We start from the raw sequence: 23,183 nt of genomic DNA, 5'->3' as shown, positions 1-23,183 counted from the left end.
AAACAAGTACTTGACAGACACTTGTAAGCCAATGATCATTGTAGTGAAACCAAGCAGAACCCTGTGGGACTTTCCAGGGACAGACTCCAGTATCCAGTATTTTTTTTGATTTTAATTTTATTTAATTTTGGCTGTGCTGGGTCTTCATTGCTGTTCAGGCTTTTCTCTAGTTGTGGTGAGCAGGCTTTTCTATAGTTGGTAGTACATGGATTTCTCATTGCAGTGGCTTCTTTTGTTAGGAGCATGGGCTCTAAGGCATGCAGGCTCAGTAGTTGTGGCTCACAGGCTCTAGAGCACATGTTCAGTAGTTGTGGCACATGGGTTTAGTTGCTCCCATGTGCCCATAGGCATGTGGGATATTAGTTGCACATAGGCATGTGGGATCTTCCTGGACCAGGAATCTAACCCATGTCTTCTGCATTGGCTGGTGGATTCTTCACCACTGAGCCACCAGGGAAGCCCTACCCTGTCTCTTGTTTGTAGAAAAGCTTTAGCCCCTAGGCTTACCCTAAGTTCCAAAGAGCAAATTTAATCAGAGAAGTGAGAAAAAGCAAAAACAAAGGAAAACAGTCAAGGCAAATTAATAATAATTTAGCCATAAAACAAAGTCAAGGACCTCCTCTAGAGTTGTGGATGGTATTCTGAACCATATCCTTGAGTTGTTTTGCAGATACAAAAACCCCCACTAGGTGGAGGACGTTAACTGCATACTGAACACAAGCTCATAGAGCCCAGGCCAGCTGGAACCAGAAGGCTGATGACTGCAGAAATAGCACCTAGTTACTTCACCACCAGCCAATCAGAAGAATATCCTCCAGGCACCCTGTGACCCTCTACCCTAACGTTGCCTTTCAAAACACTTCCCTGGGAATTCTCTGGCAGCCCAGTGATCAGGACTCTGTACTTTCATTACTGGGGTCATGGGTTCAATCCCTAGTCAGGGAACTAGGATCCTGCAAGCCACATGGTACAGCCAACAATAAATAAAAATTAAAAAAACAAACAAAACCTTTCCTGAAAGCTTGAGGAGTTCTGATCTTTTGAGCACAAGCTGTCTTTTTTCCTTGCTTGGCCTTGCAATAAACATTGTATTTTCTTTCACCACAAACTGGTGTCAGTAGATTGGTCTTGCTGCCAGTCACGCAAGTAGACCCAAGTTTAGTTCAGTAACAGTAGCACTATTCACAAAAGCAGAAAGGTAGAAACAAACCAAATGTCCATCAACTGATGAATGGATAGACAAGATGCAGTATATCCATAAGACAGAATATTACTCTGCCATGAAAAGGAAAGAAATTTTGATTCATGCTATAGTATGGCTGAACATTGAAAACATGCTAAGTGAAATAAGCAAGACATAAAAGGACAAATACTATCTGTATGAGACATATACAGTACCTCATATGATACTGTATATCAGGTAGATGGAGTCATCAAGTTTATAGAGACAAAGTATAACAGAAGTTACTCAGAAGGAAAAAGGGAGGGGTGGGAAGTTATTGCTAAATGGTTACAGAATTTCTCCTTTATTATTTTTTTAATTGGAGCATAATTGCTTTACAATGTTGCGTTAGTTTCTGCCATACAATGACATGGATCAGCTGTATGCATACCTATGTCCTCTCCCTCTTGGACTTCCCCCCACTCCCCACCCACATCCCACCCATCTAGGCTGTTACAGAGCACCAAGCTCAGCTTCCTGTGAATTTCTCTTTGGAATGGTAAAATAGATAGTGGTTATGGTTGCACAACATTGTAAAGTGATTAATGCCACTAAATTGTACTTTAAAAAGACAAATTTTTTCTTATATTTTACCACAATAAAAAGAGAAAGAAAAAAAAATACTGGTTTGTTCCTTGATTCCTTCACTTTCTCCTAGTCTTCAAACCCTCAGAACACATATCAGCCTAACTTTGTTCTCACAAGAACTGATGTGTGTGTGTGTGTGTGTGTGTGTGTGTTCAGTCACTCAGTTGTATCCATCTCTTTGCAACCCTCTGGAATGCAGCCCACCAGGCTTCTCTGTCTATGGGATTTTTCAGGCAAGAATACCGGAATGGGTTACCATTTCCTCCTCCAGTGGATCTTCCTGACCCAGGGATAGAACCAGAGGCTCCTGAACTGCAGGAGCAATAAACTCATTCTTTACTAATGAGCCTCAGGGAAGCCCCTTACTTCCTACTTAAAAAACAAAAGAAAAAAAAAAAAACCCACCTCTACTTTGCCTTTCTCTTTTAGAAATGTGGGCTTCCCTGGTGGCTCAGCTGGTAAAGAATTGGCGTGCAATGCGGTAGACCTGGGTTTGATCCCTGGGTTGGGAAGATTCCCTGGAGAAGGGAAAGGCTACCCACTCCAGTATTCTGGGCTGGAGAATTCCATGGATTGTACAATCCATGGGGTCACAAAGAGTCAGACAGGACCGAGCAACTTTCACTTACTTCACTTAAGAAATTTTGCTACAAGTCTATATCATACTTGCCAGCAGGTGGCAAAATCTGTCTGAATTTCGGTCCAGATTCAGACACCTGTGTCCTCTATGGAGCTTTCAAGGTCAGATCCCTATGACCAGATGACTGCCCTTTGTCACCCCAGTATCCCCGGCTATGCCGCATGACACAGTCCTTGCCTTCAAATTGTGGGGAATAAACACGGAGGAACAATTCAAGACAGTGTGGAACAGCCTTTCCCTACTGTCAGTCATTTGGATGCCACATTCCCATACTAGTATCTAGTTACTATAGTTTTAAAATGGACATTTTTATTACAAAAGAAAAATTTGAGCATTACAGTAAATCAGAAAACCTATTACTTGCCATATATCTCAAAGATAACCTATCACAAATCAGGAAGACCAAGTAACTTCTACGTATATTATTGTCCACCAAAAGTTGTGAGCCTGTTTTATCTTGGTCAGAAAAGGGAAAGAAGAAAAAATGGAATTAAAGACACTTTAGCATTAAATGAGGCTTTTCCCTTGCTAATAAAGACTGAAGAACTGAAAGGACTTTCTCTGTATGTGATTGCTTACAACTTACCATATCTCAACAAATTTGAGATTTTTGTCCTCCACATTTTGAAAATAGTGCTGTATCTACGACTGAGGTGTCCTAGTAAAAGTGTTTTTGTTCTTTCCCTTTCTCAGCAGTAAGTAAAATAACCTCTAAAAGCGGATGACCACTTGGTATTCGATGAAATGGCATAATAAACCATCCATGCACCAAGTGAAGGCTCCCGCGAGCCCGTTGCCTACTTTGGGAAAACCTAGTGTCAGGGTTAGGACTTCCTGGTTCTCACTCCGTGGGTCACTGCCTGCGGCGCCTCAAGCGCGCACTGCCGACCAAGGTTTGTTTCTGACATCACATACCAGCTCAGTTCTCCATCAAAGGACTCCGGACAGCTTACTGCAGGAGACAGTACTTAGCAACATGCAGACCCCCTTTCAGAACTGTCACGCAAACAGGTCAGGACCGAACGTGCCAAAAGCAAGCTACAAACTCGGAGTTAACACTACTGCCCCAAGGCCGAGCCACCGGAGATGTAGGCGCGACTCTGTGACGTCAAGACTCCGCTCACAAGGTAGGGGCGGCCCCTCTCGTCTTAGGGCGGGGCGGCGTGCTGACGCCACACGCTGAGGCGGGGCCGAGAGTTTGGTGCCCCGGAGTGGGGTGTCGGCGCCTCATTCGGGTGGAGCTGAGCCGGAGACAGGTAGGCTTGCGCGGCGGCTGGGTCCCGCCGGATTTGGGAGGCTCCGCGCCGGTCAGGCAGGCGGCGAGGGTCTTGGCATGGGGCAAGGCTGCCGCGCCCTCGTTGTCGCCGCCACCCCGGTGACAGGGAGTGGAGCTGGCTGGAGCGGGGCTGACGGGGGGGAGGTGGGTGGGACGGAGCCTGACAGACGGACGTGGCAGCCAATGGTGTGGGGGGCGCCTCCTGGCGGGCGGAGATTGGCGGGTGCGGGCGAGCGCAGAGGTCGCGCGGGGCGCGGAGCGGCAAGCCATTGGCTGTGATGGGCAGAGGGGTGGGCTGCGCGGCGGATGTGAGGGAACGGGCGCAGCGGCAGGGGTGACCCCCAAGGTCGAGGAGGCGTCACGTGGGAGTCGTCAGGCTGTGTCCTCTCCCCGCCTGGACGGCTGGAAGGGTGGCGCGCCCTTGAAGAACCAGCTGTGAATTGTGGGCATTCGTTTTTCCCAGAGCGCGAAGACGCTGGTCGGCTTCTGTCCGGACTGACCCTTCGCCCCTGGGACGACCCTTTGAGGAACAGATTACTCTGCAGTACCCCTCTGTCTTGCAGTACTCCTCTGTCGTACTCATCCTTCCTGTGTTCCTTGGGGTGACGCCCTTGAGGAGCGGATTAGCCCACAGTATCCTGTGTATTCAGTACCCCCATACCTATCTTCCCTGCGCTCTTCTGGGGTGAACCCTGAGTGAATTACCCTCCAGCACTTAGTACCTCCACTATCCTCAGTACCTTTACTGTACTCAGCACTCATCGTTTCTATTCTCTGTGCTCTTCAGGGTGACACTCTTAATGGACAGGTTACTCTGCTGCATGCACGCTCAGTGCCCAAATACTCAGGATCCCTCCATGCTTAGCACCCATAGTACCCATCCTCCCTGTGAACTCTTTGGGGGCAACACCCTTAATGGGCAGACTAGCTTGCAGTACCCTACTGTACTCAGTACGCTTCTTTCTTCCAGGGATATGGTAGTTCATGTTGAGATGAAGCGCGTTTCCTCGAGGAACACACTAGTGTACCTTTTCCCTTTCGCAAAGCTACCTGAGTCAGTGTAAGTTGTGTAACGAAGCTTAGTAGAAAACTGGTGGCGAAACACTGAGTATAGATAAGGACTTGCTCTCTCTGCCCTTTACATGTAACAGAGGAGAGGTGACTCAGACCTGAGGTGTGAACTCTGTTTTGTCCTGGGGTTTCTCTGCTTTGTTTTACCTGTACTTTGAAGCAGGGAGTAGAGGCTGACTCCCAGGTTTACTGCTCTGAGCAGCTTTAAAAGGATAAATGGCCTGGATGAAGTCTTGCTTGCACTGTGACAAGAGGTGCAGTAGTCAAACTGCAGTTTTTTTGTGCAAGACCCTCACGGTCTGAAAATGTATAGAACTTATTCTAGCTTTGCAAATTAGCTGATCTTAGAAAGTTGAAGAAAGATTAGAGTATCCTGATAAAATTTTGAAGAGCATTTTCCACATTTCAAGTACTTTTTTTTTTTTCCTTAAACAGTTTTATTGAGATATAATTCATGTACCATACTGTTCATTCTTTCAAGTATACAATTCACTAGTTTGTAGTGTATTCATAGTAAGCAGCCATCACCAAAATTTAGTTACTTTTAAAGATTAACTTTAATTTCAGAAATACATTAGTTTCTGTTTTCATTTAAATTTGAACACACAGCTTATTAAAAGTGCAATATTTACCATGCTATATGTGTATCTTGCATATATATCTATGTATATCAGATCTGCTTTTAATTAGTCTTACTCCTTACTGCCCCATTTGAGAAAAGTACTGTACCGTCTTTAAAATTTTTAGATAGTTTTACTTTGGAATAATTGTACAATTACTGAGAAGTTTATTCTAGAATTTTGTAATTTTGAGAAATTGAACATGCAAATCAATTATATGCAATTATAACAAATAGTGCAGAGAGATCCCACTGTCCCTTTACCCATTTTCTCAAATAACATTTTTACAAAAACTTCAGAACTATATCACAACCAGGTATTGACAGTCAAGATAGAGAACCTTTCCATCATGCCAAGGGTCCCTCCTGTTATCTTGGTATGGCTGTACCCACTTCCATCCTGCCTGCAGTTCCTCAGTTCCTGGCAACCACTAATCTGTTTTCCATTTCTATAATTTTGACATGTCAGGAATGTTACATAAGGAGAATCGTACAGTATGTAACCTTTTAGGATTGGCTTTTTTCACTAAGCGTGATTCTCTGAAAATGCATGCAGGTGGTTGCCTATATCAGTAGTTCTCTTCATTTTTATGCTTTTGATGCTATTGATGTACCAGGCTATTGGTGTACCACAGTTGATTTAAGTCTCCAGTCATTGAAGGACATCTGGGTGGTTTCCATTCTTTGACTGTTAAAGCTGTTATAAACATTTATATACAGGTTTTTGGGGTTTCTTTTTCCTTCAAATTCCTGGTTTAATAAGGACTTTTTTATTTAGAGAAAAAAAAGGTCCCAAACATCAGGCTGTTCACAAAAATAACCGACAGTATCAACTTTAGAAAACAAATCTTAATATTACACCAGTTATTTTTCTAGAGGATGCATTTGACATGCCAACTCTCATTCACAAAAGTACATTATTATGTTTGTGTTGAACAGCCCCACATAGCACTCTTGTACGGGATATATATATATATATACACACAGGTTTTTATGTGAACAGAAGTTTTCATTTCTCTGAGAAAAATTCCCAGGAGTGTAATCATTAGGTCATAGGGTGGTTTCATGTTTAGTTTTTTTTAAAGTAGACAGACTTTTCTGTTCTACAGACTTTTCTTTTACATTCCCACCAATAATGTGTTTGTGACCCACTTACTTCATATTCTTGGTAGCATTTAATACCATTAAAAATTTTTAGCCATTCTAGTAGATGCATAGTGATTGTGGTTTTAATTTGCATTTCCCTGATGGCTAGTGATACTGAATGTGTTTATTTGCCTCTTCCGTGAAATACCTATTCATATCTTTTGCCCATTTTGTAATTGGATCATTTGCAGTTCTTAATGTTTCATTTTGAGAATTTCTTAAGCATTCTAGTCCTTTGTTGGATATGTGGTTTGCAGATATTTTCTCCTGTCTGTGGTTTGTCTTCATCTTCTTAATGGGATCTTTTGGAGAGCAAAAACTTCTTAATTTTGGTCAAGTCCTGTTTATGAACTTTGTTTTTTCTGGGTTGTGCTTTTAGTAGCACGTTAAAGACCACCTTGCTCTCGTTTCTCTTACATATTTCTCTATAAGTTTTATAGTTTTGTGTTGTACATTTAAATTTATAATCCACTTCAAGTTGATTTCTGTATAAGGTGTGAATTCTAGCTTGAGTGATTTCTTTCTTTTCTTTTCCGTTTATTCTTTCTTTTTTTCTTTTTCCTTCCACTATAAATATCCAACTAGCAGCATTTGTTGAGAAGACTGTTCTTCCTCCATTGAATTGCTTTTACATTTTTGTCAGATATCACTTGGTTGTGCTTGTGCGGGTCTGTTTTAGAGTCCTCTGTTGTGTTTCATCAGTCTTTTTGTCTGTCTCACCATCAGGACCATACAAAATGATTATTGAAGCTACATAATAAATTTTGAAATTAAGTAAATTGGTTCTTCCCACTACTATTGTCTCAGCTAATCTAATTCCTTTGCCTTCGCCTATAAATTTTAGAGTAATCTTACCTCTATCTACAGAAATTCTAACTGAGATTTTGATAGGAATTGTGCTAGAGTTGTGTAACAATTTGGAGATAATCTTCCAGTCCATGAACAAGGTATGTCTCTCATTTATTTAGGGTTTTTTATTTTGTTCATTGGTATTGTAGTTTTTAGCATACAAGCCTTGTACAGGTTTTGTTAGGCTTACACTGTTTCCTGTTTAAAAATTCTTTTTCATGTGTCCTTTGTAGTTTGTAGAGATACAGTTGGTTTTTATATATATTTATCTTGTATCCTATGACCTTGCAAATTCACTTATTCTATAAATGCTTTTGTAGGTTCCTTAAAGTTTTGTACATAGATAATCGATTATGTGATCTGCAAATAGTAGTAGTTTTATTTCTTCCTTTCTGATCTGTATGCCTTTTAGTTCCTTTTTTTGGCTTATTGCACTGGCTACAGTTCTCAGTAGTATGTTGAATAGTAGGGTGAAAATAGACATCCTTACATTGCTCCCAGTTTTAAAAAGATGCAGTCACTCTTTCACAATTAAGTAGTATGTATTAGCTGTAGGCTTTTGTGGAGGCTTATTATCAAGTTAAAGTTCCCTTTTATTCCTAGTTTTCTGAGAGTTTTTATCATAGTGGTTGAATTTTGTCAAGTACCTTATCTGCATCTATTGATATGAGCATGCAGTTTTTCTTTTCAAGCCTGTCAGTATGGTAGATTGCATTGTTTTTTGTTTGTTTTGTTTTTGGCATTGCCACATGTGGATCTAAGTTTCCAACCAGGGATTGAACCCATGCCCCCAGCAGTGGAAGTAGAGTCCTAACCATTGGAATGCCAGGAAATTTCCTGGAGTCTGTTTTCTCAGGAGCTTTTAAATTACACATGAAATTTCTTGAATAGCTATTTCAAACTGGATAAGTTGTTGTAGTTTGTACTTTTGAGTTTCTTGATTTCCTTGCTGACCTCATATCTAGCTTTTCTGTCTCTTGTTGAAAGAGGAGTTGAAGTTTCCAACTATAATTTAAATTTGTTTTTTTCTCCACTCACTTTTATTAGTTTGATTCACATATTTTGAAGTTATGTTGTTTGGTACGACATAGATTTAAGATTGCTATATTTTAAGATTTAAGATTGCTGTATTTTCTTGGTAGATTAATCTTTTGTCATTAGTATCTCTGGTAATTTTCTTTGCTCTGATGTCTATTTTGTCTGATAATAGTATTATTATTAGATGATGAAATAAACTCCCGCTTTCATTTGCTTAATGTTTGTATGATACATAATGTTTCATCCTTACACTTCCAACCTTCCTGTATTGTTATATTTGAAATTTCTTATATTATCAGATCCTGTTGTTTTATCCATTCTGCCTATCTCTAACAGGGGTATTTAGATCATTTACATTTAGTGTAATAATTGATATGTTAGGAGTTATGTCTGCTATTTTATTCTTTCTTTTTTGTTTTTTGTTCCTCTGCTTTCTTTTTCTTGCCCCCTTGTGGGTTACTTGAACACATTTTTCTTTTTTTTTTTTTTACTTGAACACATTTTTAAATTCCACTTTTAATTACATGTAGTGTTTTTTAGTGTATCTGTGTAGCTTTTTTAGTGGGTTTTTAGGTATTGCATTGTGTGTACATAAGTTGTACACACTTATGTGTGTCTACTAGTCACAGTCTACTAGTGTCATCATTTTATCATTTTGAGTGAAATATGGAAACCATATCTCTGTTTACATCACTTTATCTTACTCCACTTAAAATTGTCTTAATTAATTCCTCTACAGACACAGCATTAGAACCACATCAGATGTGTTGTAATTTTTGATTCATCCACCACACATCATTTACAAGATTCTAGAGGAAAGGAAACCCACTCCAGTGTTCTTGCCTGGAGAATCCCAGGGACGGGGGAGCCTGGTGGACTGCCATCTATGGGGTCGCAAGAGTTGGACACGACTGAAGCAACTTAGCAGCAGCAGCAGAGGAAAGGAAATTATATTTACCTATATTTTGTTTTCTTTCTTTCTTCATGATATTACAAGTTTCCCTTTTATCATTTACTTTCTGTTTACAGGATTTCATTTAGCCATTCATTTAAGATAAATCTTCTGTCCGTAAATTGTTTTAGTTTTTCTTCATCTAAGATCTTTATTTCCCCCTTTTTCCTGAAGGATGTTTTTGCTGGCTATAGGGCTCTGGATTAACAGTTATTTTCTTTCAGCACTTGAAAAGTGTTGTGCCACTTTCTCTTGGCCTTCATAATTTCTGGTGAGAAATATACTATTTGAGTTGTTCGTAGTTTTCAAAAGCTTATGATGTATCGTGGAATGTATTTCTTCGGGTTTATTTTGTTTGGGGTTCTCTCAGGTTCTTGAATCTGTAAGTTTATGTCTTCTGCTAAATTTGGAAAGTTTTCAGCCATTATTTTTTTGAATACATTTTCAGCCCCTTCCCCTTTCTGCTCCTCCTGAGATTCTGATGACATTTATATGCAGCATTAGGTCTTTTATTATAGTCCCACATGTCCCTGAGACCCTGGTTTTTTCCCCCCAGTCTATTTCCTCTTGTTCAGAATGGGAAATTCCTCTTGTTCATGTTTGTTCATGTTCATTGTTTCTTCTTTCTTTGGTTTAACTTATTTATCAGGTTTTTTATGCTAGTTATTGTAATTTTCAGTTCTGAAGTTTCCATTTGGTTCATCTCTATATCTTCTCTTTCTTTACTGAGGCTATTTTCATTTGTTTCAAGCATGTTCATAGTTGCTTGTGGAAGCATATTGATGCTGACTCTTCTACAACTTTGCCATGTAATTCTAATGTGTGTCATCTTAGTGTTGGTGAGTGCAACAGAACAGGCTTCTGACACTGCTGGGGGGATAGGAGGGGCTGCCTGGTTATTACTGGGTGGAAGCGGAGGCTCCTCACCTGGCCTCCTTGGTATCTGTGGGTAGGGATTCCTTGTCACTGCTGTGTGGTAATTTCTCAGTTAGACCTTTGTGATTCCACCCTGCCTTGTGCTGCTGGGCAGTAAAATCCAGGCTCCCTCCTGGCCTCTACTAATGTTATTGGGGGGAGGGGGTCATTGTCACTGGTGGGGATGAAAGTCACTGATCTTCTCTGATACTACCAGGTGGAGTGGGAGTGGGCCACCATTTTTCTGTGGGGTTGGTTGCAGTAGAGTGGTTATTGTCTAAAAATATCCTGTCCTGCTAGACTGCCCCATTCTCAGTCCGCTGGCCTGAGAGGGCAGACTTACGTTGCAGCTTTTTTTGAGTCTACAGTAGTTGGTATTTCTGGGTTGCCAACTTCTTCAGCACCTAACTTGGAATATATGAGGCAAAAAGAAAAGGAGAACTCAATTCTGAGTCCTCTGGGCCCCAAGGTCCCTTCCCAGTCTCTCCTCTCCACCTTTCAGAATCGTGATTTTTTTTTTTTAATGAAACATCTCTTATTATTAGCTGCATGTAGTGGGAAACAGAAGTTCTGTATGTACTTTTTAAGTTTTTAATAAATATTAACAACTGCCCTTTCTTTTCATAAAATTTTAATAATTTGTACTTTAACCAACACCTTTAAAAGATGCCAGCTTACCTATACCATGCATCACCACAGTCAGGGCACCTCTGCTAACAGTGTCAGTCTGGGGAAGGACAGCTCAGTCTTCAGGCCTGTGCACTGAAGCTTATTTAGGGTTCCTGGTTCAGAGGTGGAAGTCCTTCCTTACAGTCCGGTCAGTTACCCACTCCAAGTTTACTTCTGTTTAGGTTTACCTTGGAAACTTCAGCTTTTTTAAGAGATAGCATTAGCTGCGGGATTGCTTTTCTTGTTTTTTGTTTGTTTATTTGGCTGGTTGGTTGGTTTTTTGTTTTTCTGGTAAACTGTCTTTTAGTCATAAAAGTATTTTTAAAGTGTGTAAAATTCTTTCATTTTTGTATCATAGTTACAAAAGACATTGAGAAAGCAGGACTGATTGTTCCCTTCACTTTATGGCAGAGGAAACTGACCATAGATCAGGTGGCACATTTAAGGCTCACATAGTGAGAGGGTCATTCTGCTTTGTTTGCCCTGAAGGCTCAGCCACCACTTTCATCTAATGGTGGCAAAATACCTTTGCAGTTTAAGAGTAACCTGCACTACCTCCCTCTCAGTTTATGGTTGATGAGGCATCACAGGTGAAAGATGTTGAATTCTCCTTAGATTCTCAGCCAGTAAAAGAGAATTGGTATTTGTGCTCTCTCTGTACCTAATGTCTTTGTATCACTGCTAAAGCTAGAATATTGGAGTAACAGCCGTGGGTATGTAGCAAGCATGGTTTTCTTGACTTATTATGAGAATCTTGAGTCTGAAACGCCACCCCCCCCCAAAAAAAAAACCACCTTTCAAGGTAAGTTGTTCTTTTAAAATGGTTCTCAGGCAACATACAGTGGTAACAACCATTTAACTATGCATGTGCTTTTCCCTCAAAGACTCATATCCTGAGAAACTGTCCAAGCTGTTTTTACCTCTGATTACTCCTCTGCCTAGCCCTCATGACGGTCATAGACGTCAGGAGTCAGTTTATCTCCCCATCCTGTGAATGGGGAGGTGACCTTGGGTAAAGTGTGTGCTGCCTAACTGGGGAATGTTTAGGCGCAGATAAAGTTCTGTTTTATTTTCCTAAGGGCAGAGCACTTAACCCTTAAAAACAAATTTTGCTTTAGTTTTTGCTTTTTTTTTTAATGTTATTTTTCTCAAATGTATAGATTTATATACTTGTGTCTTGAAATTAACAGTTACAAAGAGTGTCACTTTGTGTACTTTATTGATATTGACAGATTCGTGTTTCTTCTTAGACTTTTTAAAAAACAACTTTATTGAGGGGTTTCCCTGGTGGTCCAGCAGTTGGGGCTCCACACTTCTATTGCATGGAGGTGGAGAGGGGCACTGGTTCAATCTCTAGTCGGGGAACTAGGATCTCGCATGCCGTTCTGTGTAGCCAAAAAAAGAATCAGTGAAGTTTAGGGTTGGGCATATTTGTTGACAAAGATGTAAAAAAAAAACTTTATTGAGGTATAATTCATATACCATATAATTCACCCATTTAGACTGTACAGTTTAATGTCTTACAGTATACCATAATGTCGTGAAGCCATCAGCATAATCTGGTTTTAGAATATTTTCATTTCTCCCTTCCCCCAAAAAACCCATACCTGGGCTTTCCTGGTGGCTCAGTGGTAAAAAATCCACCTGTCAATGCAGAAAGCCCATACCCATTAGTAGTCCTGTCTGATTCTTACTTCCCCCAACCCTGGACTTTATGTCTGTATCAATTTGCTTGTTCTGAACATTTCATATACATGAAGTCATACAATACTGTGTTTTTTGTGTGTGAATGACTGTTTTCACTTAATATATTCAAAGGTCATCTGTGTTGCAGGATGTATTGATATTTCATTCCTTTTTATTGCTTAGTTCTATTACATAGTATGGCTGTATCACATTCTGAGTTTTTCCACTTTTTGGCTAGTATGAATAATGCTGCAGTGAACATCTGTGTACAAGGGCTTGTGTGGACATATGTTTTTGTTTTTCTTGGTTGTATACCTAGGAGTGGAGTTGCTGAGCCACATGGTAATTCTATGTTTAACTTTTTGAGAAACTGTTTTCCAAAGTGGCTGCCCCAGTTTACACTCCCACTCGGATTGTATGAGGGTTCTAATTCTTCCTGTTCTCTCCAACACTTGATTGTATTGATTATATCCAGTCTAATAGGCCTGAAGTCCTATCTTGTTGTGATTTTGATTTGCAAATTTTTTTGCCTTATGACTAATGATGTTGGGTATGTTTTAACATTCTTACTGATCGTTTGTGTGTCTTCTTTTGAAAAATGTCTATTTGTATCCTTTGGCAGTTTTTTTGATTGGGTTACTTTTCATTATAGAGTTATATTTACATTTTTGAGTCATGAGTTCTTTATATTCTGCATGCATGTGCCTTATTAGCTGTATAATTTGCATATATTCATTTTTAGACTGCCTTTTTTGATGGTGTCCTTTGAAGCACTAAGCACTTCCCTTCTGGCTCAGCTGGTAGAGAATCCGTCTGCAATGCGGGAGACCTGTGTTCGATCCCTGGGTTGGGAATATCCCCTGGAGAAGGAAAAGGCTACCCACTCCACTATTTTGGCCTGGAGAACTCCATGGACTGTATAGTCCATGGGGTCACAAAGAGTTGTACATGACTGAGCGACTTTCACTTTGAAGCACTGAAGTTTTTATTTTGATGAAGTCCAGTTTGTTGTTGTTGTTTGTACTTTTGATGTCCTAAGACACATTGTTTGACTCAGGGTTCTGAAGATTTACTCCATTTTGGAAGTTAGAAACCTTCTAAGAGTCTTACAGTGTCAGCTCTTGCATGTAGGTCTTTGATCCATTTTGAGTTAATTTTGTGTACGGTGTAAAACAGGGGTCCAAAATCATTTTTTCACATGTGGATTTCCGGTTGCCCTGGCATCGTCTGTTGAAAAGACTGTTCTTTCCCCACTAAGAATATTTGGCACCCTTGTCAAGTAGAAATATTGTTCTCAACCACAAGTCAGAACACTTGGGGCTTTTTAACAACTCACAGCTTTCATGAAAGTGTTTGAACGGTTCAGCATTCCTACCAGAAATGCACTATTCTTAATGTTGACTCTGGAATTGGAAGGATGGAATCTGAACGTTCCAGAATCTGAAATGTATACCTGATGTCTGCTCTGTGGCTCTCTCAGATTGCGGATAGGGAACAGCTGTTCCTGGTCATCCTGGGGTGGAGGCAGGGGGATGTTGAGCTGTCTGCTGAAGGCAAAGTTTTCCTATGACTCATATGAGTCATCTTAAGGGAAGTTTGAAGATTGTTAGTAATTGTGCTGGGCAGCACTGAGCTGTTTGTCAGATTTTATGACTGTAGATAACTCGGTAACGTAGTTTGTTTACTGTATCATATTGGAAGGACTGCTTTAGGAAGAAGAGATGAAATGAACAGTTTTGTACTTGTCAGTGTGATGCCTGTTAATTGGGTATTGCAGCAACTGAATAACGACTGTTAATGGAGGTGATGATACTGCTGTGTTCTAGGAGAATACTCCAACTCAGAGTATTTCAAGCTGCCTAGATAATAATGATTGGCGAAGGAAATGGCAACCCACTCCCAATCTTGCCTGGAGAATCCCAGGGATGGGGGAGCCTGGTTGGCTTCCATCTATGGGATCGCACAGAGTCGGACATGACTGAAGCGACTTAGCAGCAGCAGCAGCAGATAATAATGACATTGGAGGAAAAAGATGAGTGTTGGCCTGAGTTTTTTTTTTTTAATTAATGTGAAAAGCAACGGTCATAGTATTTTTGCCATCAGTGTCTTTGATAGCTTTTTGTCAGCCTTAAACTTAATAGCTGAGAAAATTGGAATAGAGTTGGCAGTAGGAAGAACTACTGAAGTTACTTAAGGTTTTTTTTAAAAAAGGAGTTAAGATAGCATCCTAAAGATTGCATTTAATTTTTAAGGGGCAAGTTTTTGTTTGTTGTTTAGCTTTTAAATTCTACTTTTGCTGACCTGTCTTTTTCAAGCAGCCAAACAGGCCAGTGTCCTTTATGCATATGCTGATCATATTTGGATCAAGAGAAGGGGTTCTTACAAACAGTGTAGAGGATAGTTTATGTAACATTTATTTCTGGGTAATTCTCAGCCTGTCTCAAAGCTTGGATTTCCTCCAGGCTGGATTGGAGGTGGGGTGTGATTCCGACTAGACCATCAGTCACCACTTCCCAGGGCAGAGGGCTATGGTGAGCCTCACTTCTGCCCAATGGCTCCCCTCCCCTTCCCCAGCCTCTTTTGCTATGACTGGAAGAGACCACTGGGCAGCTGGGATTTTTATGGGAAGAGAAGCAGCACAGTGTCCTTGTCCCTTTCCAGAGGCATCTGAATGCTTACACATGATTGGAAGTGGTTCAAGACCCTCCGCTGCAGCTGCTTAGTCACTTCATTTGTGTCCAACTCTGTGCGATGCTATGGACTGTAGCCCCGCCAGGCTCCTCTGCCCGTGGGGATTCTCCAGGAAGAATACTGAAATGGGTTCCGTGCCCTCCTCCAGGGGATCTTCCCAACCCAGACAGTCTAAACTCTTTAATGGTCTAGTGGGTGCATCAGCTGCTTTTGTAAAGTGGATAGTGTAGTTAGAGTTATATATTATATTTAGTAAAATTACAACCATCAAACTCAAGATCCATTCAACCTTGGGGAAAGTGTAAACAAACTCAGAAGGGTGACCTATAAAGCAGAAGAGCTAATGCCTGCCTTGAGGGAGTTGATGGGTTCGGAAGAGTCCTAACAGGTCAAGCTACTGACTGTAGAGTAGAGTAGTGCGAGGTAGGTAGACTTTTCTGTGGTCACTGCTGTCCATGCCTTTGTCTTGCAGAGCCCCCTGCCTCCCTTGTTGGCCCTCTCCTGGCTCCAGTTTTAGGAAATGTGACATCCAGACCCTTGGCCGTCCAGCTAGTCTATTCCTCCAGCCGGCCAAGACAGTTCTTGCTCCTCCCCTGTGTTTTTCAAACTTTTCCATCTGTCTGATCTTTCTTCCTACTGATTCTTATAAATCCTTGCCTTCCCCTCCTCTTCAGAGCAAAGGCCTCCCTATTGTCTGTGCCCTTCCCCAAACTTTCCTGGCTGCTGGAAAGGAGCACTTAGGAGAAGTGGGTTCTCCCAGGGAGTTTTGTTGGTATTTTCTGTGCCTCTCAGGTGCTCAGTGCTTTTGCTGTAATTATTTTTAATATATTTTTTTCTTCTGCTCAAAGATAAATTATTTGAGGGTGAGCAAAATATTTTCCCAGTGTCTCTGTGTTCTCCAGAATACCAAGAGGCCATCAGGGCTCCGTAATCTCCTGATAGATTAGAAAGTATTTCTCCTTTTGCAATTAGTACTAACCTAATCCTTAATTCATCCTTGTTGCCTTTTCCTATAGTTGTTTTACACAACATATAAACTTACATGTGCTCAGTCATGTCTTAATTCTTTGCGATCCCCATGGACTGTAGGGATCTATCAGTGTCCTCTGTCCATGGGATTTCCCAGGCAAAAATACTAGAGTGGTTTGCCATTTCCTGCTCCAAGGGATCTTCCTGACTCCGGGATCGAACCTGCATCTCCTACATTGCAGGCGGGTTCTTTACTGCTGAGCCATCAGGGAAGCACCCCTGTCATGATATATCATAGCCCTCAAACTAGATCAAAACTTGCAAGTGAAGACCATGACCTCTGCAGCTGTGCTCTTGCCTCCCCATATTGAGTGCAGGACCTGTATGTAGAAGGTTGGTCCACTTGACTACTTCATGCTCTGCCGTGCTCTCTCAAGCAGAACACACAGCCACACGTGCATTTACAGACACTTTCTCCTCCAGCCAGAGTCAGAGGTTTTCCCCTCAGTAGCCTTGTCTGCTAAAATGCATTTTCTAACTTCTCTTTCTTTTTTTTGATGCAGACAGTCGTGAGAGAGACTTCAGGACAAGAATGTTTCACTTAAGGACTTGTGCTGCTAAGTTGAGGCCGTTAACGGCTTCCCAGACTGTGAAGACATTTTCACAAAACAGACCAGCAGCAGCTAGGACGTTTGGGCAGATACGGTGCTATACTGCCCCCGTTGCTGCAGAGCCTTTCCTCAGCGGGACTAGTTCGAACTATGTGGAGGAAATGTACTATGCTTGGTTGGAAAACCCCAAAAGTGTACACAAGGTAAGGCTCAAAGGAGCAGGTGTCTTCGTGTTTGGAGTCTTGGCCGGTGGTGGCTGGCCGTCCAGGTAAGTGCATGTGTTCTAAGGACCCTCAAGAAGGAAGTTAGGCAGGCGGCTAGAAGCCCCACCGACTCGAGTTCTTTGCATCAACCCAACTCAACCGTCAGCCCAGGCCCAACAGGAGCCCCCTTCTCCGGAGGGGCATTTCCCTCTCTCCATGTGCGGCGCGCTGAAGGCCTTGCTCCCTGGAACAGCCAACGTGTTAAACTCCCACGGCGGTGACGAAGCACTTGCACCACTCCCAGGACGTCACCAACGCTGCTACAGGACGGCAGAAGCGCACGGAAGGAAGGACCTTCAGGAAGCTCGTCCATTCCACTGTCCTCGGAACACCTGAAAACCATCTCATGAGATTTCTCTACAAATGACATTTTAGATCAGCATGTTTATGTCCCTCTCCTGTATTTAAAAGTAAATTCTGTGAAGGCTTCCTTCTAATTTCTCTGTGTTGACATATGAGGCTGTTCCTTAGAACCTCTCCCTTCATGTGGTTACTTGATACAGAGCATGCTTGGTGGCAGAACTTCTTCAGAGCATTTTGGCCAGTGATATTTATGAGTTTTGATAACTGTTTCTTGGCTTTCAGGTCAGGCAGCTGGCCCAGTACAGGTGCTGAAGGGTGGGTCCCCAAGCTGCTTAGCTCCTTGTGGCCCATTTGCAGGGTGTGGGAAGATCTGAGGAGACATTATATGCGAGGTGCTCAGGTCAGGGTCTACACAGAGGAAGTGCCCATCAGAGGCTGGCTGCCATCTCTGTTGATCTGGCCTCTTCCTTCCTTGTGAATTGTAGGGACTTGTCTTCAGAAAGCAGCCTGCTTCTGTCAGGCCTTCGAGTATAATCTTTACCCTTTACCCTAAAGTGTTAGTGACATTTAGGATTGGATACGTTTGTGTGACTGCAGGAGCCCCCAGCCCTGTTTTATCAGGGCTCTTGGTATGATAATGCCACCTCTTGGTCTGAACCTCCTTGCCCGGCAAAGGAGGACATCTAGCCAGGTCTCTTCCTTCCCTGTTTTCATGGCAACCTGGAAGCTGCATTGCTCCATGAGCAAGGTGAAGTCTGGTTTCCTATAGGAGGAGATCTGGGGTGTGTCTCCCAAGATGGTAGACAAGTGGACTACCCAGAAAGAAGTGCCCTATAAAACTGGCCCTGCCAGTGACGTCAGATATTAGCAGTTTCTGAGAACAGTTGCTGCAGGGTTCTCTTTCAAATAAACTTAGCCCAGAGGTTTTAGAATCAGACTTTCGTCTCATGTCCAGGCTGTCCCTCACCTTCCTTTTCTCAGATATAACCTCTTTGTAGAACCAAACAAGTTTTCTTAAGTTCTATTTAGTTTAGGGGGGAATAGCACTGGAATGAGCTCTTAGGAGATAATACGGATCTAGCCTTGGGGGTGTCCGTGTATGGATGCCCTGCGTCACGGGAATGGGTTGCAGAGAAGAAGCACACCACTCTGCGGTGCAGAGCTCTGAGAAGTGGAGCTGAAACCATCACAGTGACTGTCACCATTATTAGTATTTGTGTTAATATCATTACTGTTACTATTGCTTGAAAGTTTTTTTTAAGATTTGCTCTTTAGAGGAGTTTTAGGTTTACAGCAAAATTGGGGGGTAGGTACAGAGATATGCCATATACTCACTCCTTGCCCCTATACATGGAACCTCCCACACCATCAACATTCCCCACCAGACTTATGTTTGATATAATTGATGAACCTGCACTGACATGTCATCATCACGGAAAGCCCATAGTCTACACTAGGGTTCACTCTTGGTGGTGTGCATTTGTGGTTTTGAACAAATACATAATGACATGTATCACCATTACAATATATTATACAGAGTATTTTCACCACCCTAAAAATGCTCTTTGCTGCACTAATTCTTTTTTTTTCCCCCCTACCAATTCTTGAAAAGTATTTTTATCACATAGCATCAAGAAAGGTAGCATATGATGACTGGGAAGCACTTGGCGGCTCTCAGGCTGGGTGGAATGGTCACGGAGTCCATCTGTCCTGGAGTGAGGACAGCACAGCGAGAGGACTACTGACGAAACTGAGGCAGCCTTCTGAGGAAGGGTCTAGAGCAAGGGTTGGTTCCTTGGGCTCCACAGGTCTCCAGGGGTGTGGGGAAAGGATCTCCAAAAAGGACTTTGTAGTTTAATAAGAGAAAACATGCAGGTTGGCATCTTTGGGCCAGATTTCATCTGCTGATTTCTGTTGTCAGGTTCTCTGGGGACTCAGCGTATCCTAGAGGGAGAGGGGCAGGATGGTGTAAATCAGTGGACATTTACAGCGGCAGTGCCCCTTCTCGGGCTTCCCAGCAAAGTGGACTTGATCACCTCTCCACATTGAATTAGGCCCAGTAACTGATGTGTGCTTACTTTTTGACGGAGACGTTCCAGAGCTTTGCTCAGATTTTCAGAGGCATCTATGACACACAGAAGATCTTGGAAATTGTTGACTTTGTTAAAAATGCTTTATTTTGGTCTGTATTAGAAAAAAAATAGGGAGATATAAAGAAAATTAGCTTTTAAGATTTGGATTGATCATCTTTCTGATCTCTCATTTCTGCATCAGATAGGGGATAATCAGACTCCCTGCCTGAGAGCTGGTTCAGTTGCTGTGCTCTTCCCTCCATTTGCAGAGGGCTCACGGGGGAGCTGCTAGGACTGGACTTTTTTCAGCAGAAACAGAACACTAAATTTTAGTATCTCTGCCTCTCTGCCTTCCTGTTATTTCTTAAACTTTTTATGACCTTTCAAACATGTAGTAGGAGTGTCAACTGCAAATTCGCACTTGCTGTCTACCTTTCCAAAGATCAAATTATGAGCCTCTGCAGCCGCTAACCTTCAACACTGCTTGAAAGGAGTTCAAGGAGGAGGTCAGAAAGCAGGCGCTCTGGGCTCTGGAAAAAACTGGCAGGACAGGTCTTCAGGTAGTTAGATTATTTTCCAGGGAAGATTTTATGAACCCAGTTCTTTCATCTCCTCATATCTAGAAAAGCACTACATTCCTTCATAGTGACATCTACTCCTTGTGATTAGCAGTAACCTTCACGAGATTAGATCAGCCTTCTGCAAAGAATAAGTGCTTGGTTGCATATACTCTCCCTTCACCAAAATTACGAATATCCTGACCACCCTCCAACCTCCTTGGAGCAGTTCCTCAGAGCTATATGAAATGCTAACTCCCTGGCGATAGTCCTCATTTTGCTCCAAATAAAATGTAACTCACAACTCTAACATTGTGCTTCCCCCCCCCCCAGTTGACAGGAGTGTAAGATGAACCTCCACGAGGAGACCCAGTGCCCAGCTTCAGCAGCTCTCTACAATGTGCCAGACCTTAAAAATCTACTCCTTCCCTGCTTATTTCTCTGTTTGTTGGTTTGTTTTGTAAAATACTTCCCACTTGTGTTTATTAAGGCAAATCTCAAACCATTATTATTTCTGTCATAAATGTACCTGAGTGACTCTAACAAGGGAATGGTTTCTTAACCATACCTAACAAAACTAGCAAGGTAATTCTCTAGTACTGTAGTCTGATTCTCAGTCTGTATTTCATTTTTGACTTTAAATTTATTTTATAGTTTTGTCTTATTCCTCTTTTTAAAGAAGACTTTTGTTTCTAGATGTCTAATTATGAAAGTTATGTTTGTAGTAATCGAGCAGTTCAGGGGTGCAAAGCCCCCGGGCACTCCCTGCACCTCTGCGCCCAATTACCTGATCGGCCCTAGATCTGCCTTTGTACTCTTGTCTTCCTGTCCTTTGGTGTGGTCCTTTCCTGGACAGCCATTTCTTCCCCATCGTTTTCTCCAGTCCAGCCTCTGCACTTCAGTATTAAACACGTTGTCAAGTGAATCTAACTACACGACCCTTATAGGAACCTTCAGCCAGGCTTGGTCTGTCAGCATGCAAAACCCCCACTCATTAGGTCTTGGCCATGTTAGGGATAAGTCAGATTGTGACGTCTTATTTTTAATTACATCTAAAATACAGAGTCAAAGCCATATTGTCCTTGTTAGTGTTTTAGACAAACAGGTAATTGAGAGCTGCTGAACCCTCAGAGGACCCCACCCACAGGCATCATGTGGTGTCAGCCCTGCCTGGGAGGACCCAGGCTCAGGCGCTGTGCCTTCTCCTCCCTGTGGTGCCCTTCCTGCCCCTTCTGATTGGGCTGGCACGTTGTCCTTTGTCCGTTAGAGCTTGCTTCCCCTGCCTGGCCTTCTGAGTGACCTCTGCCCACTTCCTGAAAGCCTGTCTTCCTCCTCTGCTAACTGAGTCCATTTCCTCTCCTGCCTTTTGCCAGCCTGCCGCCAAGTGTAATAACAGCTTTCTTGTCTCGCATGGTCACAACAGGACCTCTGTAGGGACTTGAGGTGCGAATTCCAGGCTCTCGGTCCCACCTCTTTGAGCTTGGCCACGCCGCCCTTCAGGCCCACGCTGTTCTCCTTCTTTCTTCTCTGCTTATGAAACACAATCCTGTAATTTTCTGTAATTGAACCAGACAAGCAAAGCAGAAACAGATATGTGTCATCCCCAGTATGCAGTGACACCATTCCTTTTCATCCTGCCGCTTGAAACTGCCTTGGCTGCACTTTAAAAACAGCCATGGTGCTCTCTAGTTCTCTGCTGGCCTTGGAGAAAAACACGCACATGGTATGCTTAATGGGTTTTCAGTGAACAAGGCTGTTCAATTGCATTTTGAAGTTTCTCCATACTGAGCTTCCTACATTAGGAGGAATCTCAACCCTGGTGACTTTTTGTGTTAAATCAACTAAACCGCTAAGAATATCTTCCCTAACTCCAGTATGGTGTTTTACTCTTTAAGGATTTGTGTTTATGCAATCAGAGAAATAAAATTTGCACCTTTGAAAAGTGTAGGGGTCATGAAGCAGCACCTTCACTTTACGTGTGTGGCAGTTTGCAGCTCGTGACAATGTTTTTTGGAGGACTGAGTTGCTGTCAGGAGGTGTGAGCATTCAGGGCCCTCTAGCTCGCAGGCCTGTAAAAATTCTATAAGCAAAGCACAGTTAGAGCACAGGGTAAACCCCACCGGCTTCTGAAGGGAAGTGCCAGTCATACTGAACTTTGAAGGGTAAGGAATGGGCCTGACCAGGGACAGTGTGCCTGTGCCCAGGAAAGGCACTGCAGAGGGACAGAGGGTCGGGAGGCACTCAGCACTGGAGAGGGTCCTTCGGGGCTTGGTGCCTGGAGCCAAAGGCAGCACGTGAAAACCAAAAGTTTGAGCTGCAACATGCATTGAGAGGCCCCAGGGGTCAAGCAGAGGAGTGTTTGCTTATTTTGTGAAGCGCTGTGGGGGTGTGGACCCCTTGGCAGTTGGAAGAGGGTGAGGGCGTCGGGCGCTGACAAAGCTGAGCCTGCGGCGAGAGGAGGGCAGACTTGGAATAAAAGCATGCTGCATCTTTGGGAGCATGACTTTTTAATGATTACCCTTTCATACTGTATGCTAAGCAAAAATAGTGGGTTTTTAAATGTCAGTGATAACTGCAGAGGGATCCAGAGTGACCGCAAGGGGAAGGAGAACATCAGAAGCAAGAAAGGAGCGTCATCCTTGGGGCTGGGTCTGCTCTTGAGAAGGGAGCGGCGAGCTCCACCCCAGCCACTCTCCTGGCGCCTCTTTTCTGAGGAAGGAAGGAAGGAAACATTGTCAGAGGGAGGGATCCTTTGGGGCTTTTCCCAGAAAGGAGCTATGGTGGTTGGTGATCAGCATCAGCTCAGAGCCTCTAGGCCACTGGCTCTTCCTGTTCCATCTGTGCCAGACCCCACTGAGGGTCTGCCAGGCTCTGGGTTCTGTTGTCTGCGAGCAGGTCGTATGTTTAGGGCCTTCTCTCTAAGTGGTCATGACTCACAGACACACAGTTCTCTCTGGGCCCGAGGCTTGGCTTGGCTGGACTGGGTCCTCCAGGTGGGGTGCCCACTAGGCGCACGGGGGATCAGATGTGCGTGTGGTCCCACATG

At 42.8% G+C, this 23,183-nt stretch overlaps 1 protein-coding gene across 2 annotated transcripts in view; it reads left to right on the top strand.

Annotated features, from left to right (window-relative positions):
* Positions 1 to 3,600: 3,600 nt before the first annotated feature.
* Positions 3,601 to 23,183, top strand: part of OGDH (oxoglutarate dehydrogenase) — a 67,318-nt gene continuing 47,735 nt past the window's right edge. For both annotated transcript variants that reach the window (XM_055590683.1, XM_055590682.1), the window contains exons 1-2: positions 3,601 to 3,706; positions 16,895 to 17,145. In XM_055590683.1, coding sequence (XP_055446658.1) covers positions 16,924 to 17,145 — 222 coding nt within the window. In that variant the 5' untranslated portion in view covers positions 3,601 to 3,706; positions 16,895 to 16,923. The remainder of the gene's footprint in view (positions 3,707 to 16,894; positions 17,146 to 23,183) is intronic.

The sequence above is a fragment of the Bubalus kerabau genome, chromosome 8 (assembly GCF_029407905.1).
Source record: "Bubalus kerabau isolate K-KA32 ecotype Philippines breed swamp buffalo chromosome 8, PCC_UOA_SB_1v2, whole genome shotgun sequence".
NCBI lineage: Eukaryota > Metazoa > Chordata > Mammalia > Artiodactyla > Bovidae > Bubalus > Bubalus kerabau.
This window is presented reverse-complemented; position numbering and strand designations above follow the sequence as displayed.